The following is a 24,502-nucleotide window of genomic DNA, read 5'->3' on the forward strand; positions in this document are numbered from 1 at the left end:
TTAATTGCCTTTTGTGCTTCTCCACCCATGGTGTAAACATTGACTGCCATTAGCCTTTACCAGTATAGGCTGGCATCACCACTATGAGACATCATAGCTATGCAACTCTCATGATTCTCCCTGTAGGCCACCTCTGAAATTGTTTGATCACCACATACTGTACATAATCACTGTGTTAATTACTTCAGTTCAGAATTGACCCACAAGTCCTGTGCTTGTACCAGAGCTGACAACTGCAGCAGGGCTTTCTTGTTTTCCAAATTAGACTGTACTTAAACAACAGAGCCCATGTGACTTGCAAATGTACCAGCTGCTTAATTTGCTCAGTTTACCTTTTTCTTCATATTAGTATTAATTATATTAATTATCCCAATTAATTAATTAATACCCAGAATCTACACTTTATGAGCCTAAAATTAATGCCCTCATTTTTGGCATTCTAACTGGTTTGCACAATCTCCACATATTGGAATGTAAATTTGCTGTAGTTACTTTATGCTGGAATACCCTGGGTCCTGAACAAACATTTTTGTAAACTGTTGTAACTAGTTCAGTTATTGTGTGATTTGTTACTCACTTAAACCTCAGTGTCTTTTTGCAGTCTCTTCAGTTCTTCTTCATGTCTTAGTCTTTGCCTTTTGGTCTTTTCCTCTTTCTTTGTTCCGCTGTGTAGGCAGGTCTTCTTGGTTGTTGACCTGATGCCAACACTCAAACTTTGTTTGCTTCCAGGCATTCATTGGAACTGCTTGGCCACTAGTGCCTACTCTGTTCCAATGTTCTAGTTGTAACCCGGTCTCCTGCATATATTTCACTGTCTGTTGCTTTCACTATTTATTACTTGCACTAGCTCAAAGTCCATTGGAACTCAAATAGAAGTGGCACTGTTGTAAAAGTTCCGAAAATGGAAACAATTAGAAATAACGAGTCTTGTTTAGAAAGTGGATGCCATCTCCTTCTTGTTGTTTTAGACTGGCCTACCCCTACTACAAACTCTGAACTTAAGGTTCGTGGGGGTAAGGCCAGGTACACCAGGGTCCCTAATCTTAAAAATTTAGAGTAGGTGCCTAATCTTAAAATAGTGTAAGGGTGCCTAATCTTAAATACAAGTGTCATTTGCTTTCTGAACAAGAGCCGAAATAACCATTTACTCTTTCCTTTCTTCCTGCGCTATCCTTCTATTTTTTTTCCAATACCTTTGTATCCACTTTTTTATTGTATGGTAACTGCTACCTGAAAATGTGGGCTAAAACCTCTCCAAAATCCAAGTGCCAAATCCAGCATCTCTTAGAACTTACATATTCACACAACATTCCATTTTTACCTTCAACCATTTTACTTTCTTTCTCATACTGATCTTCCTTATTACCAATAATACAAGATAGTGAACCTCTTATAACAGTAGATGTCTTATTTATACCTGATCTGTGGTTTCCCGCTTTTTATCCTTCCAGCCCCCTTTAACTTTGTGGCATGCTCAGCTTAGCTTCTGCTTTCTCTACTGGCACTGCAGGTTTCCTTTTCCTAGCCCTTTTGCTAAACTGGTTTTAGGCACTTCTCCCAACCTTGTCATAAAATTCACTTCCTCAGTCGATCGTAAAGACTCTTGGATTAAACATGAAAGTATATCAGTGAAATAAACACTAATAATAATTACATTTGCTTTGTCTGACTTATACATAAAGAGATACAAAATATATATCAACTTATATACAAAATGTCACACGACAACAGCTACATCCTCTTAAAAGGAAAAACATCATGCAAAACTATGTTTAATCACTTATTTGTAGGACCTGCAGGTCTTGGTAGAAAAAAAGAAATTGTTATCTAGATCAGTGATTCCCTAATGTAGTCCTGGAACCCACTGTGACTACAGTTTTTTACAACCAGTTTCACAATCAGTAAGTCTTTTTAACTCTTAATTGTTCTAACTTAATTTTTTCTCTTCTCATATTTTGGATTCACAAAAACACTGCAGTGGCAGTGTGATTTTTATATTATAAGACATTTAGAAACATTTCTATTTTTGGTATACCTTTAAATGCTTTACTTTTTTTTTGCTATCTTCATATTAAATAGCCTTATTTGTATAGTTTCCACCCTTAATTGTATCCTAATAAAAACAAAAACAAGCAGCGCAGACACACAGGCAAACACTGAAGGCTGCATCTACTTCAGCATCAAACCCACTATTGTGCTCATTAGTAAATAATGAGTTAAAAAAGCAGAACATCTGGAAAAGCAGAATAAAATCATCATTATGATAAAAAATCTCACAAACCAAGTTAAAGGGAAAAAAACAGTAAATTACTTCCATGTCACATAGAGAGACAAGACGTTCCACGTTCCTACCCGGATGGGCCGCCTCAAATTGGGACCCGAGTGCTGCTGTGCAGTGGGCAACGCCTCAGCACCACAGCATTTCTGATCCCCAACAGGCCTGACCCTATCAGTTCTCCGATGATTTTGACTCTTCCAGGGAATGGGGCTCACAAGGGCTTTCCCCCATTCCCTTCATAATGCTAGTAGTCTTCCTACGGGCAGCTGCAGCAAAGCTACTCCCATGGAGAGCAGAAAGGAATCCTGTCTGTCGTCTCAGAGCTGCATTTAATTGTTTTTGGGTGAGTGGAGTGCCAGTCCTGCCACCAACCCCCACGTTTTCCCTGCAAGTCGGAGGACCGTTTGCAGGGCCAGATGCAGTTTAACATCATGCCCAGGACAAGTACTCCTGTTGTATTGTGTCTCTTCGGAGAATCCTTGGGTACCACTGGTTTTACTTTGTGTCGAATGAGTGGTTGCTCACAGAGTCCCAAATGAGGCACATTACCGTCATTGTGAGAGAATGTCAATTACAGCACTACTGCCATGTGGTGCAATTCCTCGAGGGTATTCCGGCTCGCAGGATCTTCATTGTTGAGGGCCCGCTTTGCTGGACTAGGCCAAGGGGACACCCACGTAACACCTGGCTGTGGCAGATAGATGGCCATTTCCAGAGGGTGGGACTGGACCGCATGTCTATCTGAGGGGTTGCCAACTGGCATCCCGAGTTGTTTTGTCATGTAGTGGGTGTGGTAACACGCTGTGCCAGTGCATGCTCCCCAACCTGACTTGACCTGACTTAACCGAACATATAAAAATGCTTTGTACATTCGAATTAAAAATTGACAAACTTAGTTTTGAAATTTATGCACTGAACCCAAACCATAACAACCATCTTAATTAGGCTAGCAGTCCAATGTTGGTTGTAACAAAAACTTGCAACCACATTAGGTTCCCAGGACTGAGTTTACTCAGAGAGATCTACTGAACTGGATTAAACATATTTTCTTTAATTTGACAGTCATTTTCTATTGTGCTTACCAATTCAAGGATAACAGGATTAGGGAGTCACATTATAATGCTTCTCTTTTCATAAATGGCACTTGCAGAATGACTTCATCACAGGTCTAATTTTTCAAGAACTTCAACTCACAATCAATAATAAATAACTGCACTTGGGCTGCTACCTGCAAAAAAAAGGTAGTTTTATAACCAAAAGTGATACACTGGTATAAGAACTGTTTCACAACCTAAACCCATTCACCATCATTATTAAGAATGAATTATATTGACTGATTATCACAATAGCCATGCATAAATTTCTACTTCTTTAAAAATAATAGTGTATTTTATCATACCAACATATTTAAAGCTACACTGCAACAAATGTGATTAGGTTATTTTACATTCTGCATGCATCTCCATGTTGGAAAAGAAGAGTTGTGAAAATGTAGTGCCCCCTGCTTCTGTCTGGAGATGAAAATGGAGGTGGCTTACCAGGTTTTCACAATGATGCACTTCAAGAATGTACTCCCCTACCCTGCATTTACCTCCAATACAGTATGCCTAACCTTTACATGAACCTACTCACTTATACAACTCCATAATCTGCCATTTTGAATCTGATTGATGTAGCTCATCAATACTTGACTTGCTTTTCTAGTTAGTTTTAACTGGAGACTAAGTAATCATCATTGAGAACCCAAAGAAATGTTCCTCCATTTATTATAAAAATAAGTGCCTCTGTATAAGCTGTTGTTTCTCCAGTACTGATAACTTGGCATCACAAAATCCTTTGCTGTCATCTCTGCTCAATCTGTAACTGAGTGATGTTGGCCTTCATCTGAAATATACCCATGTGCCTTTGTGAGTTGCTGTAGGGTATTTTCCATATCCTTTGAGCTCTCTGCTTAGAGAAGCAATCTACTCAAAACAGATCTCTTGTCTTCTACTGCTCTACAAGTTTTTTTTTTTTTTTTTAATTCAGACTCCATTTGTCATCAACTTTCCTTATATATCTCTCCAAGTTTTTTTTTCCAATCTGTGTGCACCTAACAGTAAACAACCAAACTTTATTTACTAACTAATCTTTTCATTTACCAGTGTTACTTACTTGTTTTTTTCTTTGTTTTATGTAACCTGCAAAAACATGAAAGGTTTAAATTGTAAGATTATACTTTGCTTTTATGGATCACATGATTCTGAGTTTTCATTGGTCACCTAGCATCCCACTAATGTTAAATAAACTACACAAAGAAGACACCCAATCCAGAAACAAACCAGGCTGAAAATTACCTTGGCTATCTATTCCACTGGCTGTGCCACTATATTTTCACATTTGTAAATATTACTGCATTTACAATACAGCACACACATGACTTTCTAATTAATATGTTATATGTTAATATTATCTTCATTTCTGGAATGAATTCAAAACTAATTATTTACGTTTTAAAGCAAAAGTGAATGAAAAGTCTTCTGTATAATTACTTTCACAAATCTACCGGTTACCTTAAAGTAAATTCACTGATTTGTGGTATAATTTATTTCAAAAAGCATCATCTTGTTTGTATGTTATTCAGCAAATAACTAAATTGGCTCCTAAAGTTACATTTATTACATTTGAACACATTTGTTTTTACAGTTCCTGAAAGTAAATTACAGTTGTAAAACACAAAAAAGACTAGTCAATTTATTCTGAGGAAGGCAGGTTTTCAGTGCTGTCAGTTTGTTAAGGCAAATTAAGGAATTAAATAAACAGTAGTCCATTTCATTATTGCCATATGGATTCTAATGGGAAAAATATAACTAGCAAAGCTAAGACATAAATTTAGTTTTATCCAAAATGCATGCTTACTTAAATATCTCCTTATTTGTTTAAAAAAAAAAAAACACTTAATATTTTTGTGTCTAATTTTTCTTTTCAGTATTGTGTTTTAAACAAGAGTAATTTAACATATCAAAAGAGTGATTAAAACATATCAATTAAATCACTGATTTATTATTGTTTACTTATTTGACTGATGACTTTATCCAAGGTGACTTACAACATTTGAGATACAATTGGTTACATTTCGTTAGTTTTTCCAGTTGGAGCACAGACAGGTTAAGCAATTTGCTTATGGCCATTCAGTGTCAGTAGCAGGATTTAAACCCACAACCTCAGGGTCTGAAGTCCAAATCTTTAACCAGTATGCCACAAGTGGCTGTCAATGTTGACCCGGTTAGGGTAAAACCATCTGCTAAGAAAATAAATGTAAATACTTTATTCCCTTAGAGTAACCATATTTAAAAGACAAATATAGAATAATAAATTGATATTTTAAAGAATTAATTTGTTTATCTCTTGTTCTCTTAAAGGAATTCTTCTGAAAAGCAAGAATCTGAACAGTTAGCTGTAAGAACGGCAGAGAAACTTCTGAAAGAGCTAAAACCCCAGACAGTAGAGGGTCACGTTCAGCTACGCATTATGCAGAATTATTGCCTTCTGGCAACAAGGCAAAAGACGAATGTTGAGAAAGCTCTGAATGTATTCTTAGAAATTGCAAATAGTGAGGTAGGAATATTCTTATCAACTCATACTAATACTGGTCTTGATTTACAGGCATCAATTTTTGTACTTATATATTTGAACAGTAGCAGTTTCCTTGACGACTCTCCGTTCCTCTCACATTACAAATACCATTTCTGTAAAATGTCATGGTACTGTAGGGTTGTATTATATATGTAACTGTGTGTATGCATTGTATGATTAACCAGTTTAACATCTAAGATTGACTAAAGCTCTCAAAGTATGACAGACTCTGACTCCTTTTGATTATGTTTGGGTAAGGTTGCTTGAAAAAGGAAATGAGTTTGAATCAAAATATTTGGTAACACTCTATGTAGTAATGTAGTAAGTAAAAATACTTAAAGAGGGCACATTATTAACCATCCATTACTGTCTCACTTCTAAGGGTTTGTTTTTAAATTAATGTGGTTTCAGAGTACTGCTGTTTCTGTGTATAATGTTGACTGTGTGTTAAATATATATATATTTTGCTCGCACCCTCAGACCACACGTCAGACACCAGATAAAATCCAATTATTATTTATTATAATAATAATGTGCACAAAGCACGCTCCTCTCCACAATTCTCAATAAACAATAAACCAATCCTCCACTCCCAGACGCTTAGCCACCCTGCCTCCCAACTCAGCTCATTGTCTGGGAGCTCCCACAGTCCTTTTATATTCCCTGACCCGGAGGTGTTCCTGCCCAACAGTCCACAAGTCCTTATTCCTTCCAGGTCAGGGTAAATAGTCCTTTTCTTCAACCTGGGAGCACGTCGTTTCTTCCTGTCACGTGACCGTGACGCACTCCCGGGTCATAGGGCACATAAGAGCCTACGAGCCCCCCTACAGCGACGCCTGGTGGTCCCCAAGGTATCCAGCAGGGCTGTGTACAAACACTACATAGTCCATGATGCCCTGCTGGAACTCTGGGCATGATCATGCTGTCGGGAGAGCTCCTCCTGGCGGCCTGGGGTTGAGGGCCGGAGTAAAATGCCGGCAATCCACCACAATATATATATATATATATAGGCATTACAGTAAAATTTTCCCATCAATTAATGCCAAAAAAGATGTATACTTGTTGAGAAAATAGCCTTCTAACATCATTATACTATGCTTATTTTCCTTCATTTTCTGAGTCTGATTCATTCAGTACAGAGTCACTGTAGAATTTTTGATCATTTTTTGGTAACAACATTAGAACAATAAAGATGAGAAGTGGCCATTCAGACCAACAAACCTCACCTGTCCTGTTCACTTAATTCTTCCAAAATAACATCAAGTTGAGATTTGAAGGCCCCTAAATTCCCACTGTCTACAACACTACTTGGTTGCTTATTTAATGTGTCTATGAATTTTGTGTGAAGAAAAGCTTCCTAATGTTTGTGTGAAATTTACCTTTAACAAGTTTCCAACTGTTTCCACGTGATCTTTATGAACTCGTTTTAAAGTAACAGTCTTGATCCACTAGACTAATTCCCTTCATAATTTTAAACTGTCACATCTTAAAACTTGTTTTGCTTAAACTCTAAAGGCTCAGCTCTTTTAATCTGTCCTTATAGGTTATCCTCTTTAGCCCTGGAATCAGCCTAGTCACTCTTCTTATCTCATAACTTGCCTAAAACAAGATGTGATAACATTCTGTCACAGAGTAAGTGAAGACACTGTTGTTATAACATCATGGCAACTGAATCACAACTTTACATGACAGTATTTGTTAAGACTGTGAGAGTCCATTCTTGTGTAATCCTAGAATGCTAATCCATGTGAGGAATTAAACTCAGTCCTGTGTCACTGGCTACCACAAGAGCCCACAGCTTAACAGATCAACCTCCACAATTGATGACTGGCAAGATGCTCTTATCTTGAATTGCTTCATCTGTTTTGTTCAAATGTGTTTGTTATTGGGAGACATTTTTTTCCTAAGGTTCCAAGCATCTTCTTCTTGACCTATACAGTTACAGTTGTACATACAGTGGTGTGAAAAACTATTTGCCCCCTTCCTGATTTCTTATTCTTTTGCATGTTTGTCACACAAAATGTATCTGATCATCAAACACATTTAACCATTAGTCAAATATAACACAAGTAAACACAAAATGCAGTTTTTAAATGATGGTTTTTATTATTTAGGGAGAAAAAATCCAAACCTACATGGCCCTGTGTGAAAAAGTAATTGCCCCCTGAACCTAATAACTGGTTGGGCCACCCTTAGCAGCAATAACTGCAATCAAGCGTTTGCGATAACTTGCAATGAGTCTTTTACAGCGCTCTGGAGGAATTTTGGCCCACTCATCTTTGCAGAATTGTTGTAATTCAGCTTTATTTGAGGGTTTTCTAGCATGAACCGCCTTTTTAAGGTCATGCCATAGCATCTCAATTGGATTCAGGTCAGGACTTTGACTAGGCCACTCCAAAGTCTTCATTTTGTTTTTCTTCAGCCATTCAGAGGTGGATTTGCTGGTGTGTTTTGGGTCATTGTCCTGTTGCAGCACCCAAGATCGCTTCAGCTTGAGTTGACGAACAGATGGCCGGACATTCTTCTTCAGGATTTTTGGTAGACAGTAGAATTCATGGTTCCATCTATCACAGCAAGCCTTCCAGGTCCTGAAGCAGCAAAACAACCCCAGACCATCACACTACCACCACCATATTTTACTGTTGGTATGATGTTCTTTTCTGAAATGCTGTGTTCCTTTTACGCCAGATGTAACGGGTCATTTGCCTTCCAAAAAGTTCAACTTTTGTCTCATCAGTCCACAAGGTATTTTCCCAAAAGTCTTGGCAATCATTGAGATGTTTCTTGCAAAATTGAGATGAGCCCTAATGTTCTTTTTGCTTAACAGTGGTTTGTGTCTTGGAAATCTGTCATGCAGGCCGTTTTTGCCCAGTCTCTTTCTTATGGTGGAGTCGTGAACACTAACCTTAATTGAGGCAAGTGAGGCCTGCAGTTCTTTAAACGTTGTCCTGGGGTCTTTTGTGACCTCTCGGATGAGTCGTCTCTGCGCTCTTGGGGTAATTTTGGTCGGCCGGACACTCCTGGGAAGGTTCACCACTGTTCCATGTTTTTGCCATTTGTGGATAATGGCTCTCACTGTGGTTCGCTGGAGTCCCAAAGCTTTAGAAATGGCTTTATAACCTTTAGCAGACTGATAGATCTCAATTACTTCTGTTCTCATTTGTTCCTGAATTTCTTTGGATCTTGGCATGATGTCTAGCTTTTGAGGTGCTTTTGGTCTACTTCTCTGTGTCAGGCAGCTCCTATTTAAGTGATTTCTTGATTGAAACAGGTGTGGCAGTAATCAGGCCTGGGGGTGGCTACGGAAATTGAACTCAGGTGTGATACGCCACAGTTAGGTTATTTTTTAACAAGGGGCAATTACTTTTTCACACAGGGCCATGTAGGTTTGGATTTTTTTTTCTCCCTAAATAATAAAAACCATCATTTAAAAACTGCATTTTGTGTTTACTTGTGTTATATTTGACTAATGGTTAAATGTGTTTGATGATCAGAAACATTTTGTGTGACAAACATGCAAAAGAATAAGAAATCAGGAAGGGGGCAAATAGTTTTTCACACCATTGTATATTAGGTGTTGACTTTTTTTGTCAAGGTAACAGGATAGGTTTCCTTCAAATGAACATTACTTATGTCATATTTATATTCATATTTTTCTTCTTCCTTCAACACAGAAGAGAATGATATTGTAATTTACATTGCCAGCTTCTACCTGTTCAATCATATGGAAAATGGCTTTAATTTGAATATTGCAAGACTAATTATCAGCAGTCAGGGAGAGCAGGAACTGCAGCTGCAGTTTGTTCAAAACAAAGTAAAGCAGACACTGAGAAAGGATATGACTCTTAGTTTGGTATCAAATGGTGGAGCATAGATTGTGGTCATTTTTGTTCAGGTTTTCAACAAATTTATACTGTGTATTCCAAAAGAAGTGTCTCAGTAGCATTAACTCACATAATGAATAAATGGACGGAACTGAAGTGATAGCTTTGCAGTTTACAGTCCAGTGTTTTGGTCAGTATGGTTTGTGGTTTCAAATTCAGCTATCGTGTGATTCTTACTTACATAAAAGATGTACCAATTGTAATAAGCCTTTGATCCAGTCTTGTAGTAAGAAGAGTGTAACTTCTAATCTTGATATTGTTTGACTATAAACTCAAAAGATAAAGACGAATTTGAAATTGCTGCTTAGGTAATAATAGGCTTTTTAGCTTAACAGCAAAATGTCTTTTACTTATAAATAAACCTGTTAGCTTTGTGTCTCCTTGATAAACATCTTATGAACGTTTGATACATTTGCGGCTTTTTCAAAGATTTGCACTGTGTTTTATTATTTGTTGCTGTGTCTCATACAGTATAAGCTTTGGTAAGAAACAAGTACTAAATAATTAAAATTGTAATCCATATTTATAATTACATCTCAAGTTATGAACATCTAACTGATACACCGAACAAAAAAACACACCAGTATATATAGTAAATGTACACTTTAACAGTAAAAAAAAAAAAAAGCTGTAATGCAATTAATGATTAAAACTTATTTTAAAACTTTAAGGGCATGTATATTTACATTTAAGCAGTGTTTAATTGCCAGTGTTAGAGAAACGGTGTAAACTACTAATTTTAATTAAACTTTACTTAAGATAAGTACATTACAGAAAAAAATACAGTAAACAAAATGACAGCTTGTAATTCTGAGAAGCATTTTATTTTGTTTTATACCATATGTATTAGAGATAAATATTTTTGTACTTATTTTATTTTAATATTTTATTAAATTATGTATTTTAAGGAAATGTTATTTATTTTGATATTTTTATGGACACTGCATTGTTTTATGGTTAGTGGTACTGGCAGCAGTCCCAGCCTGGAGTCTTCTTGGGTTTGATGTGTCAAGCTTTGTACACATGGATTTGGGGATTTTTGCCTTTCTCTCCAGATCCTCTCATACTCTGTCAGGTTGCATGGAGATTGTTGATGGACTGCTGTTGTCAAGTCCAGGTTCTGGCTGGGACACTCAGGGTATTCTCAGAGTTGTCCCTAAACAATTCCTCTGTTATATTTGCTTTGTACTTAGGGTCATTGTCCTTTTGGAAGGTGAACCTTCAAAAGCACTCCAAGTAGTTTTTCATTACAGATATTTCTGTACTTTATACCATCCAGTTTTCCCTCTACCTCATTGAGTCTCCCAGTCCATGCCACTGAAAAACAACCCTACATCATAATGCATCCACCACCATGCTTCATTGTTGCAAATGGTATTGCACAGATGATGATGAATGGTGCCTTGCTTCTGCCAGACATGATGCTGGGGAATCTGTTTCTCATAGTCTGACAGTCTTTTAGGTGCTTCTTTACAAACTCCAAGCAGGCTTTGTTAGGTATTTCTTTCTGTCTGACCACTCCGTCATAAAGCCCAGGTCATTGGAGTGTTTGTTGTCCTTTTGGAAGTTTCACCCATCTGGAGCTCACCCAGAGTGACATAGGGTTCTTGATTACCTCTCTTACTATAGACCTTCTCTCACAATTATTCAGTTTGGCCAGGTGGCCAGCACTAGGAGGAGTCATGTTTGTTTAGACTTTAAGAATTATGAAGGTAACTGGGCCTTGACACTATCCTGTCTCCAAGCTCATGGCTTGTTTTCAGCTGAACTGGGGGCCTTCTATAGATAGCTGTGTACCTTTTCTAATCATATGCAGTCAATTGAATTGACTACTCCAAAGTGTAGAAACATGTCAATGGTGACCAATAGAATGGGATGCACATGTGCCAGATTTCAGTTTTTTATTTTGAATATGTTTGCAAAAATTTCTAAAATCCAGTGTTTACTTTGTCTTTCAGGAGTATTGAGTGTTGCTTAATATGGGGAAAAAATGAATTGAAATGGTTTTACCACGAGGCTGCAATATAGTGAAAAAAGTGAAGGGTTTGGAATACTTGGAATCCACTGTTTATTATGTTAAATATACAACAGAGTTTTGAAAGTAATTGTCTGCCTTTAACAAATATAGTTTGATGTTGTGAACTAACTGAAGGAAGCACTGTCCCTGTTCTGTTTGCAAGTACTTTGTACAGAATCTTAAAATTGGTGATCAGTAAGGAAATTGGGCTGGAGGGTGTACTCAGTAATTTATTGATTGATTTTTCTTTTCAAAAAAGCAGAATTGATGCCAGGTGTGCTGTTTTATGTAGGAGCTCTTCTCTTTGGATTAAATTAACATTGATTACATAAAAGGAATATTCACCCAGAATTGATATTTTTATTTTACTTGCCCCATGTAATTTGTAGTAATGGCCAAAAAATTTAATTCATGCATAACATAGATACAAAGTTTCTGATAACAGCAAACAAAACACCAAAAACATCAATCAATAAATCTGACATTACTCAAACAATCCACGTGTAAAGTAATCCAGTTGTGTACTTACAGTGTCTCTTACCCCTGTACTTCTGCAGAAATTCAAGAAAATTGTCTCAGTAATGAAATCTGAGTGTGGTAACACTCATTGTAGTCTCTGCAGGTCTTTACAATCTGTGTTGTTTATCTTTAGATAAACAACACAATAAATCTTTTAAAAGACAGAAAACACAGTGTCAGTGATAATGTCTATTATTTTATTGCTTGTAACCAGCTTTAAATCAAACCACTTTTTCAAGGCAGTGTATTGAATTGCCACCACCATACTTGAGCCTTGTTAATACTGTCAAGTCCATTTGGGTTTCTGTGACTGTTTTTCCTTACACCTTTTGTCAGGCTCACCGCCATGGGTGCTGGGGTGAGTGAACCCTGCAATCCACTAGCATCTGACCAGGCTTGGCCATTATCTTTTTATCATGCTGCAAAGTTAGGCTCTAGCTAGGCCACACATGGTTTAGTAAAGAAGAAACATGTTAAGAAAACAATAATGAGAAAGTCGGGTGAACAAAAAAGGTACAGCAGGAAGTTGATAACTTTTGTCAAATATGCTTTGTGTGCAAAAATGTGCTATTTCAAAAAGTTTCTAAGCCGTCCACCTACAGCTTTGAGTCTTTTTTTTGTCACTTTATAATCCTTTAACTGTGCTTTTCAGTGTCCAAAAACACTTCATTCCTGCTGTGGATACTTACATATTCTTGCAAAGCATACACATGCATATGATCACATTTCATTTGTATGCAATTTTAATTACTCTAATATGAGTACTTTGTAACCAAGTAATTTTGCAAATATCTATGAATATTTGATAAATGAGGCCTAAGGTTTGAGAATCTTCTGTGGGCAGACACTCTTTATAACAGTGACATCCACACTGTGGAAAAAACTGGCAGTAACTGACTTCTTAGCATGTAGATGGAATGTACCAGCAATAAAAGAAACTTCACTTGGAAAGGTTTAATATATCTTATATGTTACAGGAGTTTGTAGATTCATACAGCAACATGCACTTAAACATTACTGTGAGATCACATTGCTTTTTAACTGCAGTTAACATTTTTGTAAATAAGAAATATATTTGACAGGCTGCAACAGCGTAGAAAACAAAATGTATATTTAATGTCATGTTAATAAATTGATTTTTAAAAAATGACAAAAATTTGGAAAGTGATTTTGTTTTTACTGCTGTTATCTTGTCCAGGCACATGCTTCTCGTATGTACAGCATGTTCATTTCTCCTTTTCTTTTGTTATCTTCTATAGAAGGACCATGTCCCTGCACTTCTTGGCATAGCAACAGCATATATGATCCTTAAACAGACCCCAAGGGCTAGAAATCAACTTAAACATATTGCAAAAATGAATTGGAATGCAATTGATGCAGATGAATTTGAGAAAAGTTGGCTTCTGTTAGCTGATATATATGTTCAATTGGGAAAATATGATAATGCCAATGAATTGTTAAAAAAATGTCTTCTAAATAATAAGGTATGTATTAGTTTAGAGTTCACATTTTTAATGCAACTGAGAAGTCCTCCTAGAGAAAATGTTCTTAGTGTCAAACTGTTAAAGTGTGTGTACGACAGATCTGTTTTATGCATCGGACATACAGTATTTCTAAGACATTTAACTGTGTATGGGACCATTCTGTTAATCTGCTAGATTAGGGAGCAAGGAAGTTACTTTAAAAGACTGCTCACTTAAGAGCAACCAAACACTGATGAGTCCGGGGGCAACAGATAGCTGCTAGAGGTAATACTAGTTTGGTTCCCCAGAACCCTGAAATGATTCTGAAGCACTGGCCAGATATATCCTCACGTAGGAGTTAACACCATTTCACAATGAGAAAGAAGTCCATTAAAGTAACTGGATAAACAATCAACTTGTGGGCTGAAGACAGACCAGGATCTTCAGAGAGAGAAAGAGATAGGTCATGTGAGTGTTTGGTGGATAAACAGAGTGCATTCTGTGCTGGACTAAAGTGTTTTGATGTAACTTAAAATTTAGCTTCTACTGGTATAAAAGGGTAATTTACTGTCTGCCCAGCAGTACTGAGTGATCATCAGACTCAATAATTCATCTCATACAGTACAGTTCAGCATTTTATTGTGTAGTTATATAAGCCGAACAAAAGCACAAATTATTTCTTATTTGGTGGAAGCATGTTCCAGTAAAGGAATCTTCAGCTATGATTAGACATACTGTACCTGTTTATTGCCTGGGTAGTCCACTGTCCATCAGTGTAAATGTTTGGATGCGTTTTCCTCCCACATTGTCAAAAATATACTGGTCAGGTTGATTATCAATTCCAAATCAAGACTATGTCGGTGTGTGCATGAGTGAGCCTTGCAATGGACTGGCACCTTCTCCAGGGTTAATTCCAAGCTTGATATCAGTTTTGGAGAGAGGCTTTTGCCCCTTGCAAATGTGAACTGAATTAAACAGTTTGGGAGGATTGTGTTTTTTTTTATTTGTTTATTTTAATACAAATTATTCTGGTAAGGTGTGGAGTGTTGTATTAAAAAAAATGTCAGCATGCCCACTTTATCAAGGGAGATGAAATACAGTAGTAATGCTTTATTATTTATGCTTTGTAAATTATTCTTTATGTCTGAAATGCCTAGTTATACTTTAAAATTCTTTCTGCAGTCATGCTGTAAAGCCTATGAATACCTTGGCTATATTATGGAAAAAGAACAGTCATATAAAGATGCGGTTCTAAACTATGAAATAGCATGGCAGTATGGCAATCAGAGTAATCCAACTATTGGTAAGTTTAAAGCCAGACCATTCATACTATCAAGAAGGAAAATCACCCAGGAAAAAATAATGTAGCTTTATTTTTTTTCATAGGTTACAAGCTTGCCTTTAATTATTTGAAAGCAAAAAAATATGTTGAAGCCATAGATATATGCCATAAGGTAAGTAAATGTTTAAAATAGTAATAAACAATACAGATTGTTGGCATCAAATACCTTTGTTTATAAAAATGGGTAAGATTTAAATTGAAATTATTGAAAGAGCTACTAAAGATTTAGCATGGAATGTTCTTTATTCTTTTCAATTCTTTCGATAATACGTTTGTCTAACTTTCATAGACGGCACTTTTATATGTCTGTTTTTGGTACAGTATTGACTGTTCTGGCTGGAATGGCCATCTCCAAGTTGTACATCTTCCATCTTAACTCTGAAGATGGTAGTAGTCTTGAAAAATTCATTTTAAAGTATGCTCAAAGTATTTTTGCCTCTTTTTGTTAAAATAGAGATTTTATTAGAACAGGTTTTTTATGAACAACATACAATTTCAAAAAAATACAGGCAAGCTGCCTGCTTGTAAATATGCCATTTTGATCAAGGCTAGTTGAATTTACATATGCAGTGCCTTCCAGAAAATTTGGGAAAAAGACACATTTTTGCTTGATTTACTCCTCTGCTCCACAGTGTTAAATTACAAATCAAATTATTCAGACATGATAATAGTGCACATTGCAGACATTCGTTTAAGGGAATTTGCATACACTTCACCACCATAATGTCTGGGACATAGCAATAGTAAGTATGTTAAGGCAGTCATATTTAGTACTTTGTTGCATATCCCTTGCAATGACTGTTAGAAGTCTGTGATTCATAGACATCTAGAATATCATTAAGAAGAAATAACACACTCGTAAGCATCGGTTTATTGTAAAGGGACTGGTGGACCAAGGAAGACCTCTGGTGCTGATAACAGAAGAATCCTCACTATGGTAAAGAAAAAGCCCCAAGCACCTGTCTGACACATAAGAAACAGTCTTCAGGAGAAATATGTGGATATGTCAGAGACGACTATCAGGAGAAGACTTCATGAACAGAAACACAGAGGGCACACTGCAAGGTGCAAACCACCAGTTAGCCACAAAAACCAGGATGGTCAGAGTACAGTTTATGAGAAGGTTCTTAAAGGAGCCTGCAGAATTCTGAGAAAAGGTCTTGTGAACAGACAGGACAAAGATGAACCTGATCAGAGTGATGGCAAGAGCAAGTAGTGGAGATGAAAAGGAACTTCCCAAGATCCAAAGCAGACCATCTAATCTGTTAAAAATGGTGGTTGTGGGTTGTTATGGCTTGGTCATGTATGGCTGTCACAAGTCATGGCACACTTTTCTTTATTGATGATGGAACTGCTGACGGCAGTGGCACAATGAATTCTGAAGTGTGTAGCAACATCTTATCTGCTCAAGTTCCAGTAAAGGCCTCCAAACTCATTGGACAGCGCTTCATCCTCCAACAAGATAATAATCTCAAACATACTGTTAAGTCAACACAGGAGTTTATCAAAGCTACAAAATGGAAAATTATTGAATGACCAAGCCAGTAACCCGATTTCAGTCCAACTGAGCAGGCCTTCCATATGCTAATGAGAAACCTCAAAGGGAAAGGACCCTGAAGCAAGCAAGAGTGGAAGATGACTGCATTAGCAGCTTGACAGAACATCACCAGAGAAGATCCTCAGCACCTGGTGATGTCAATGAATTGCAGACTTCAAGCAGTCATTTCATGCAAGCAATATGTGACAAAGTCCTAAATACGATGGATTTAATAGAGTTGCCATTGCTGTGTCCTAAAATGGTGGGACCATGCAGAAAAAGTGTTGTCATTTCCACATGAACATTTGCAATGTGCACTTTTATCATGTCTGAACTGTGTGATTTGTAAATTTAAACTGTGGAGCAAAGGGCTAAATCAAGAGTTCCCAGACTTTTTTCGGCCGCAGACCCCTTTTACCAAAAACTTTTAAAATCGTTAACCCCCTAATCATTTACTTTACTTACTCAAATTAATAAGTTTGTACAGTACTCAATATTAAATATTTCACTAGGTATCAAACTTTTCATTTTAATCACTTGTAATTAATGATTGAAAAAGATAAAAGGACTACGGAATATGGCATTATCTTGTGCAACATTTAATATCGAAACCTGCACTAACGAAAATTAAACCAAAAAATATGAGCAGAGTTTTTTTTTACACTTTTGACATTTATGAAATAAATAAGTAAATTCAAAATAAGTAAAAATAGTCGAAGCTGTACTGTTTGTATTTCCTTTTTGGTTCAGTCATATTATTATCTGAAGAATTAACAAACAATTTCGACAGCCCCTGTGATAAAAAAAAACAATAAAGTATGTACTTACTTAAACAGAAGATTTTTGTTCAAATTCGAATAAATAAACTGTGTCCTCTGATTTCTTTTTCATAGCACTGCTCCTCAATAAATAATTATATTCAAAGTTCAAATCACAAATAAGTACAGTCACATCAAGAGAACCAATTTCTAGTGTTTTATGAAAGCATAACGCCGTACAAGACTGATAGATTCTGCTAATATCGAATATCCGTCGTCTCATCCCACTGTGAGCAAGTGCGGACATGCGATGGTTTTTCATGTCCGCACTTGCTTTGATACGTTCGATAAGACAATGCACAGACATGTTTGTGCTACATGTATTTTCGTGCATTCTTACGTGTGACTCTTTTAATGACACATTTTACCTTTTCGTTCGCAAGTTTGGTACGTAATTTGTTTTCATCAAAAATTTATTTTTTTGAATTATTTTACTTCTTAATTAGGTACCTATTGGAATCATTGATATTTTGAAGTAACAAACAAATAGCAGTAGTAAGGGGGTCTATTTTTGCTGTCGTCGACCCCCAAATATTTTTATTGAAACTATCGACCCCTAGAAAGCTCAAATCGACCACTTTTGGAACTCTTGGGCTAAATCAAAAGGAAAAGTTTCTTTGTCCCAAACAAAGGGCACTGTATGTCTGTAGTATATTGTGACCAGAGACCGAAGAGGCTAAACATTGCAGCACATGGCTACTCACAAGATAGCTCTTCTGACAAAGCCACCTTTGTAAAAGCCAATGCAAATAGGGGTCTCTCCTAGAGAGGTGGCACAAATAAATAGCTAAATAACAGTAGCAAATAATAGTAGCAATAAATAATGCAAAGAACATTATTGTACAACCAAAAAGAAACACAGACTTTTAAAATAAAATCAGTTGGATCACATTTAATTGGTCTCTTGCATGGGGATAGAGGAAAGGGTCACTAGTTATATTTAAAGATATGTACATATATTAATGCACAGTCCAGATCATTTTACACAGCTGCGTCATACCAATATTCGGTTTATGTTCTACATAACTACTCACAAGGCATCCAGTTGTGCCGTATCATTACTGTTGCTTTCTGAATATGACATATTATATGACTAAATGCCACACCATGCAGACATTTTCTAAAGGCCCTGTCACATAACTTTGATCAGCAATTTTAGGTGCAGGCTTAATTTACTGTACATCAATCTTAGGGAGCTGGAGGCAGTCATGGCACATTCCCGTGACCACCAGTCATATAGTCCAACATACCCAGCTACTCACCCCAACAAAATCGGACAGAAGAGAGGCTCATCTGGCTGATGTCTTGTGATTTACATAGGATGACAGAAAGAAAAGAATATAAAAAGAGCAAAACACCCTATCAATATAGCCTTCCCACAGCCACCGGCTCTGTCAGGAAAAGTTGCGATACTTTGGAATTATGAAACTGAGCCGGAAAGTCATTATCCAGTCATCTAATTTGACATATCCCATGACCTGTAGTCGTGTAATATGACGTTGCTCAGGCTACAACATAAGCAACTGGAGTTGTCAAGTCATATGATGTGATAAATTTGTTACGATCAGTAGAAGTTCAGAACACTATTATTTGTTTTGCGATATAAATTGCATTTTTAAAAGTGGGGTGAGAATTGCAGGACTATATTTATTTATATTTTTATGTGTAATGGGGGGTCGGGATCATGTTAAATGTAGTGTCAGGTTTATGTCTTGAAACAACTCACAATGATTTCACATTTTAAGGCCTGCAGTTTCTAAAATCACACCACTCCTCCTTAAGTGAATTGTAATGTGTGACTCACTATAAGATTGCTTCTGACTCTTCAAGTTCAGCACTGTAAGTAGCGCAAGGAGAGGTTAATTTTGGTAGGCAGATGGAGTAAAGAATGCTATACCACGCAAAAGTAAATACAGACACAACAATAATTTGTGTAGTTGCAGTGTGGCAACTTTATAAATTCACAACATTTTCAAAAATCAATTTGCTTTATGATTTGATTCTGCAGTGCCCATCACACCTATGGATTATTAGGTAACCTGCCCACTGGCTTTTCTAAATACCCTGCCTTGACTCCCCATTCTATTAGGACCTTAGTAATATTAGATCATTTCTATAGTTCTTTAACTGCCATCTAAGGTGCATTTATCCTACAACTATTTTTTCTTTGTAGTTCATGCCTTGTGACCTCTATATTTTTGAGGAGCAACAATCAAATTTGTGCCATTACAAAATAAGACATTCTGTAGGGTAGAGGACAGAAAAATTAAACCAGCGAAGGTTACTCCCTAATAAATATCTTATGCTTTTTAGTAATAAATGAATATTCTGTTTTAATCTACTGGGTGGAGAAAATATGTAGAATGTGATACTATTATTGAATGAAAGATTCTGACTAGCAGATCTGTGTGGGTTGTGTAAAGTGTAAAGGGCCTACTGCTGATCACCTGCCGTAGAAGTCAGTAGAGTGCTCATAGAAATATAAATAAAACAGGCTAGCAAGCCAAATGGGATCATGCCAAGTGGGTGGGGGTGGTTGTGCTTGGGGTCATGTGGATATTTTATTTACTGCATACTGATGAAAAAAATCATATAAAAAATCTTCTATTTCAGGTATTGAAAACCCACCCAGATTATCCAAGAATGAAAAAAGATATTCTTGACAAAGCACGTGCAGCTTTAAGACCTTAAACAGACTGTTGTCCACGACAATGTGAGCAACATATTCCCTGCTAGGGTATTAATTAAAAATAATACACTTTTGTACACATGCAATCATGTTTGATTAATAAATTGCTGGTTTGACTGTTTGGATGTATACTTCAATGTCAAGTAAACATTTGCAAAAAATTTCAGATATTTCTTTTGTTATTATTTCTTATGAATGATAATCTCTTTTTCAAAGAAAACATACAGTAGCAGGTCACATTTATTATTTAAGTTAAACTGTGTGTACTGTTCTGCTTTCTGAAATGTATTTTGAATGCCGGCCACAGAATTCCTCTTTTTTATACATGCTTGGCCATAACATTTAGTGGTTAACCCAATTAATACGATGCAGCATAATAAAAAATAAGCACACCTCATTAAAAATATGTGTTCTTCAGCATAATTGCAACTTGATCTTTATTTCCATATTATTGACAAGGATCATTTACTGTAAGAAATAACAATGAAAATTATTGTTTGCAAACATTTCTTTAACAATAATGTCAGAATTGTGGAAAAACGGTTATACCCCTGGTTCTAAAAGCTGGTGTTGCCTCCTTTGGAAGAAAAAACTTCTAGAATTCCTTCAAAATGTGTTGTTTTTGAGAGCTTTTTTGAATGGGCTATCTGTTTGAAGTTCTCCCATCGCATTTCTGAATGGCTTTACTTGGCCATTCCTTAACCTCCACATCTAGCAGAGCTAGAGATTAAAGTCCAGAGAAGAGCAGCTAAGCTGTTTTTAAGACTGAGAGATGCGAGTCATGAGGAGAGATTGAAGGAGTCAAACTTTTTCAGTTTAAGTAGTCACAGATTACAAGATGACATGATTGATGTTTTTAAAATGATGATAAGAATTAGTACAGTAGATCCAAATTATTACTTTTAAGTTCTTCAACAACAACACAGGGATACAGTTGAAAACTTGTTAAAGGTAGAAACATTAGAAATACATTGCTTCTTCCCACAGATCACTATATACAAATGGAATAGACCAAGTAGTGCAGTAGAAATTAGGACTTAACTAAATGTTATTTTGTAAAGATGAGGAAGTTTTGCATGCTTTTGTGGACTAAATGGCCTGTTCTTGTCAACATCGTTAAAAAAAGCAAACTAGTTTGAAGGGCCTCTTTATATAAATATGAGAGTACATTTCAGTAACATATGCATGAAGCCAGATCACTTAACCTCTCCCCTAGCAAATCAGAAAGCAGAGAAACAAAAAGAAAAGAGACTCCATTTAAAATTATTACTCAAAAAAAGGTTCAACATGCTCAGTTATTTATAGATTAATAATTGTCTGAATCTAAAGAACCTTGAATTATTTCTCATAAAATGAGCAATTACATTATACTGAAAACCGCCTCAAGGTCACATTATCTGTGAGATAAAATGATTAGATATTTCTGTAACACTGTGGTATATCACCAAAGTGCCACAATGACTTGCTAGTCATAACTCTTGGGCGCAGCCAACAATTTTAGCTTCAGACCTCGCTAGAGTTTAACTCTTAATTGGATCATTCTTTCAAAAATGTTGTTTAAGAAATATGAAGAACAACTAGCCACAAACCTTCCAAAAACCTCAACTAGCTACATTATATTACAGTCGTTCCCAAACTTGGTCCTGGGGACCCATACTGTGGCTGCTGGTTTTTGTCCTAATCAGATTCACAGTCAGTGATATTCGTGTAATTAGCTGGTCTTTTTTTCTCTTATGCTGCATTCAAAAAAACACAGCAGCATGATTTTTTACATGTCTAAGACAATCAGAAGTATCTAAATTTTTGCTATAGCTTTACATGGTTAATTCTCTTTTCTTGTTTTTCTATTATTTTTGCCCTTTTCTGTGTAGCTTTCTCCTTTCATTGTATTCTAATAAATAAATTCAAGAACAAGCAGTCCCACTAATTAGCAAATAATGGATTAAATCAGAACACCAGGACAGCAGAATGAAAATGTTCTTAAAGTAAAAAAAAAAAAACTACATTATCCCCATATAACTGTTGGTACATTTTTATTAAAATATACTAAACTTAGTTTTATAGTTTCTACATTGCCCCCAAAACACACAAACTGGGAAATAACAGCTCACTTAATAAGGCTAGGATTCCAATTAAAAACAAACATTGGCAGGAACAAAAACCTGCAGTTACAGTGGGTCTCCAGGGCCAAGTTTGGGAACCCCTGATAAATAAATCAGTGCAATTTTGCATCACTTTTTTAATTTATTGACTTTGAATGCTGTTTTAGCTATTATATATAAATGTAACAGATTTTACAGTATTACGTAGTTAAAAACATAGTCTACACATTTACATTTACTTATTTGGCTGGCTAACAACATTGGATCCAGTTTCTTAAAAAAAAAAAAAAAACATGTAGTTTGTGTCCTAGTACATATAATTATATTCTTTTATCACTTATTTTTGGATATGGCTTATTGTTACCTACATATTTATTAAACAAATGTGATATCTCTATGATAAAGTAATTAAACCAAAATTAATAATGGTTATAACAAGTAATCAAGTCTCTGAATGCACCTGAAAATTATGCCATGTGTCCATTTTGTAACCTTTTTACTTTTATGATTACAAAGACCATTTAACTTAATAAATTGTTGTTGCAGAGATTGTCGAAAACTGCTCAGATGACACACAAGTCCTCTGCCACTCAAGCAGCTCTGCCTGATGTTTCAGTAAGTTGTATAAGGGAATCTGTTTTGTTGTCAAGAGTGGCTACTGGACTGCTAAAATAACAAAATATACAAGTCACAATAATGTCCCCTAATGAAAATCTGAAACAGTAAAATAGTCTGGAATTGACGATGCACAGAATGTTCCTTTATTTTAAGACAGGTGGTTTTGAAAATGTGCTAAAAGTCTCTAAAACAAATTTGGGTAACACTGGACCACTACAAAGAACAGTCCTGCCTCCTTTTCTCTTCACTCTGTACAACCAAGACTATAAATATAAAACTAGGTCATGACATGTTCAGAATTTTACTGTTGACTCTGCACTTATGGGGTGTATTGATAAAGGGGTTGCAACAATAGACAGTAGTCTGATGGAAAACATTGTTTCTTGGTGCAGAAAGAATTGTCTGTAACTAAACATCAGCAAAACCAAGAAACTGTTTTTTGACTTTCACCACCTCAAAGAGCCTCTACTCCCAGTCACTATTGAGGCAGTGGATGTAGAGGTGGCACAATGCTACAAGTACTTAGCGGTCCACACCAGTGACAGCCTGGACTGGTGGTGTAACACAGAAAAAAATAATATATACAAAGGGGCAAAGGAGACTTTTTTTTTTCTTTCTTTCTTACAAGACTTCAATACTTACATTTGGGTAATGACATCCTTCACATCTTCTACAACTCTGTAATGGCCAGTGTGAGTTTCTACACTGTGGTGACCAGTAACATTACTTCAAGAGAGGCCCACCAAATCATCCAACTAATTAAAAGGGCTGGCTCTGTTACAAGGGACACTCTGGACTCCCTGGAGGTACCTAGAGGAGAGAGAAACCAAAGGCAAAACTGAGTGCCATAACACTGAGGACTTTCAGTGAGTAAATCACTCAAAAGAAGTGTGTCAAGAAACGTGACTGGGGCTCCTCCATACCAACAGGAATACGTTGGTGTAATGCCTCACTCTGACTGTACTGTAACTGACAATTCAGAACTTTTCTTTCTTTCAAGCCATTCTGGTGTATTATTTATTTAATGAGCTTCTGTAGAAATCCAGATTTTCCCTGGGGACAAATAAAGATCCAGTTATTTATTATATAATGACTCCTATCTCCTATCCTACCTCTAAAATGTATACTGCTTGCACTCTCTGTTTGAAAATTAAAGTTTCCCAACAAATTTAAAGTTTAATTTTTATTAGGTTAAGATGGTCAATCAATATAAAATAAGTTTGGGGTGAAAGATCGGATGTCCATTGCATCCAAAAAAAAAGGCATAAGAATAGGGTCAAAAAAGCCTGATAAGACACAGCATCAAGTTAGCATTTGAAGACATTGTAAAGGTTAAATAAAATAAAGTTTTCTATGTATTTTCTAATACATTTTCGTTCATTACAGTACCGGAAAGTAGTAACGTGTGGCATATTGCTTGGGTATGCAAATACGAATTTCATTGCATTCTGTACACTTATGTGCCAATACAATGTTTATTGCCATTGCGACTTAACATACATCTGCATGGTTTAAAGGTCAACTACCATTAAACATCTCGTTCTCAAACCCAATTTAGGGTCATGAGGAACTACGGCCTGTCATGTTAGCATCATACATGGCAGGTGTAAACCATAGACT

The 24,502-nt window shown here is 36.2% G+C and overlaps 1 protein-coding gene and 1 long non-coding RNA gene across 3 annotated transcripts in view; one reads left to right on the forward strand and one right to left on the reverse strand.

The window, feature by feature from the left end:
• ttc21b (tetratricopeptide repeat domain 21B) overlaps positions 1-20,328 on the forward strand; it is a 114,262-nt gene extending 93,934 nt beyond the window's left edge. For both annotated transcript variants that reach the window (XM_039757528.1, XM_039757527.1), the window contains exons 25-29: positions 5,680-5,875; positions 13,573-13,797; positions 14,959-15,079; positions 15,163-15,230; positions 20,087-20,328. In XM_039757528.1, coding sequence (XP_039613462.1) covers positions 5,680-5,875; positions 13,573-13,797; positions 14,959-15,079; positions 15,163-15,230; positions 20,087-20,164 — 688 coding nt within the window. In that variant the 3' untranslated portion in view covers positions 20,165-20,328. The remainder of the gene's footprint in view (positions 1-5,679; positions 5,876-13,572; positions 13,798-14,958; positions 15,080-15,162; positions 15,231-20,086) is intronic.
• A 3,323-nt stretch (positions 20,329-23,651) lies between these two features.
• LOC120531792 overlaps positions 23,652-24,502 on the reverse strand; it is a 35,122-nt gene continuing 34,271 nt past the window's right edge. Inside the window, exon 3 of the long non-coding RNA XR_005634160.1 lies at positions 23,652-23,692. This is a non-coding gene — a long non-coding RNA (uncharacterized LOC120531792). The remainder of the gene's footprint in view (positions 23,693-24,502) is intronic.

The sequence above is a fragment of the Polypterus senegalus genome, chromosome 6, assembly GCF_016835505.1.
Source record: "Polypterus senegalus isolate Bchr_013 chromosome 6, ASM1683550v1, whole genome shotgun sequence".
Taxonomy (NCBI): Eukaryota; Metazoa; Chordata; class Cladistia; order Polypteriformes; family Polypteridae; genus Polypterus; species Polypterus senegalus.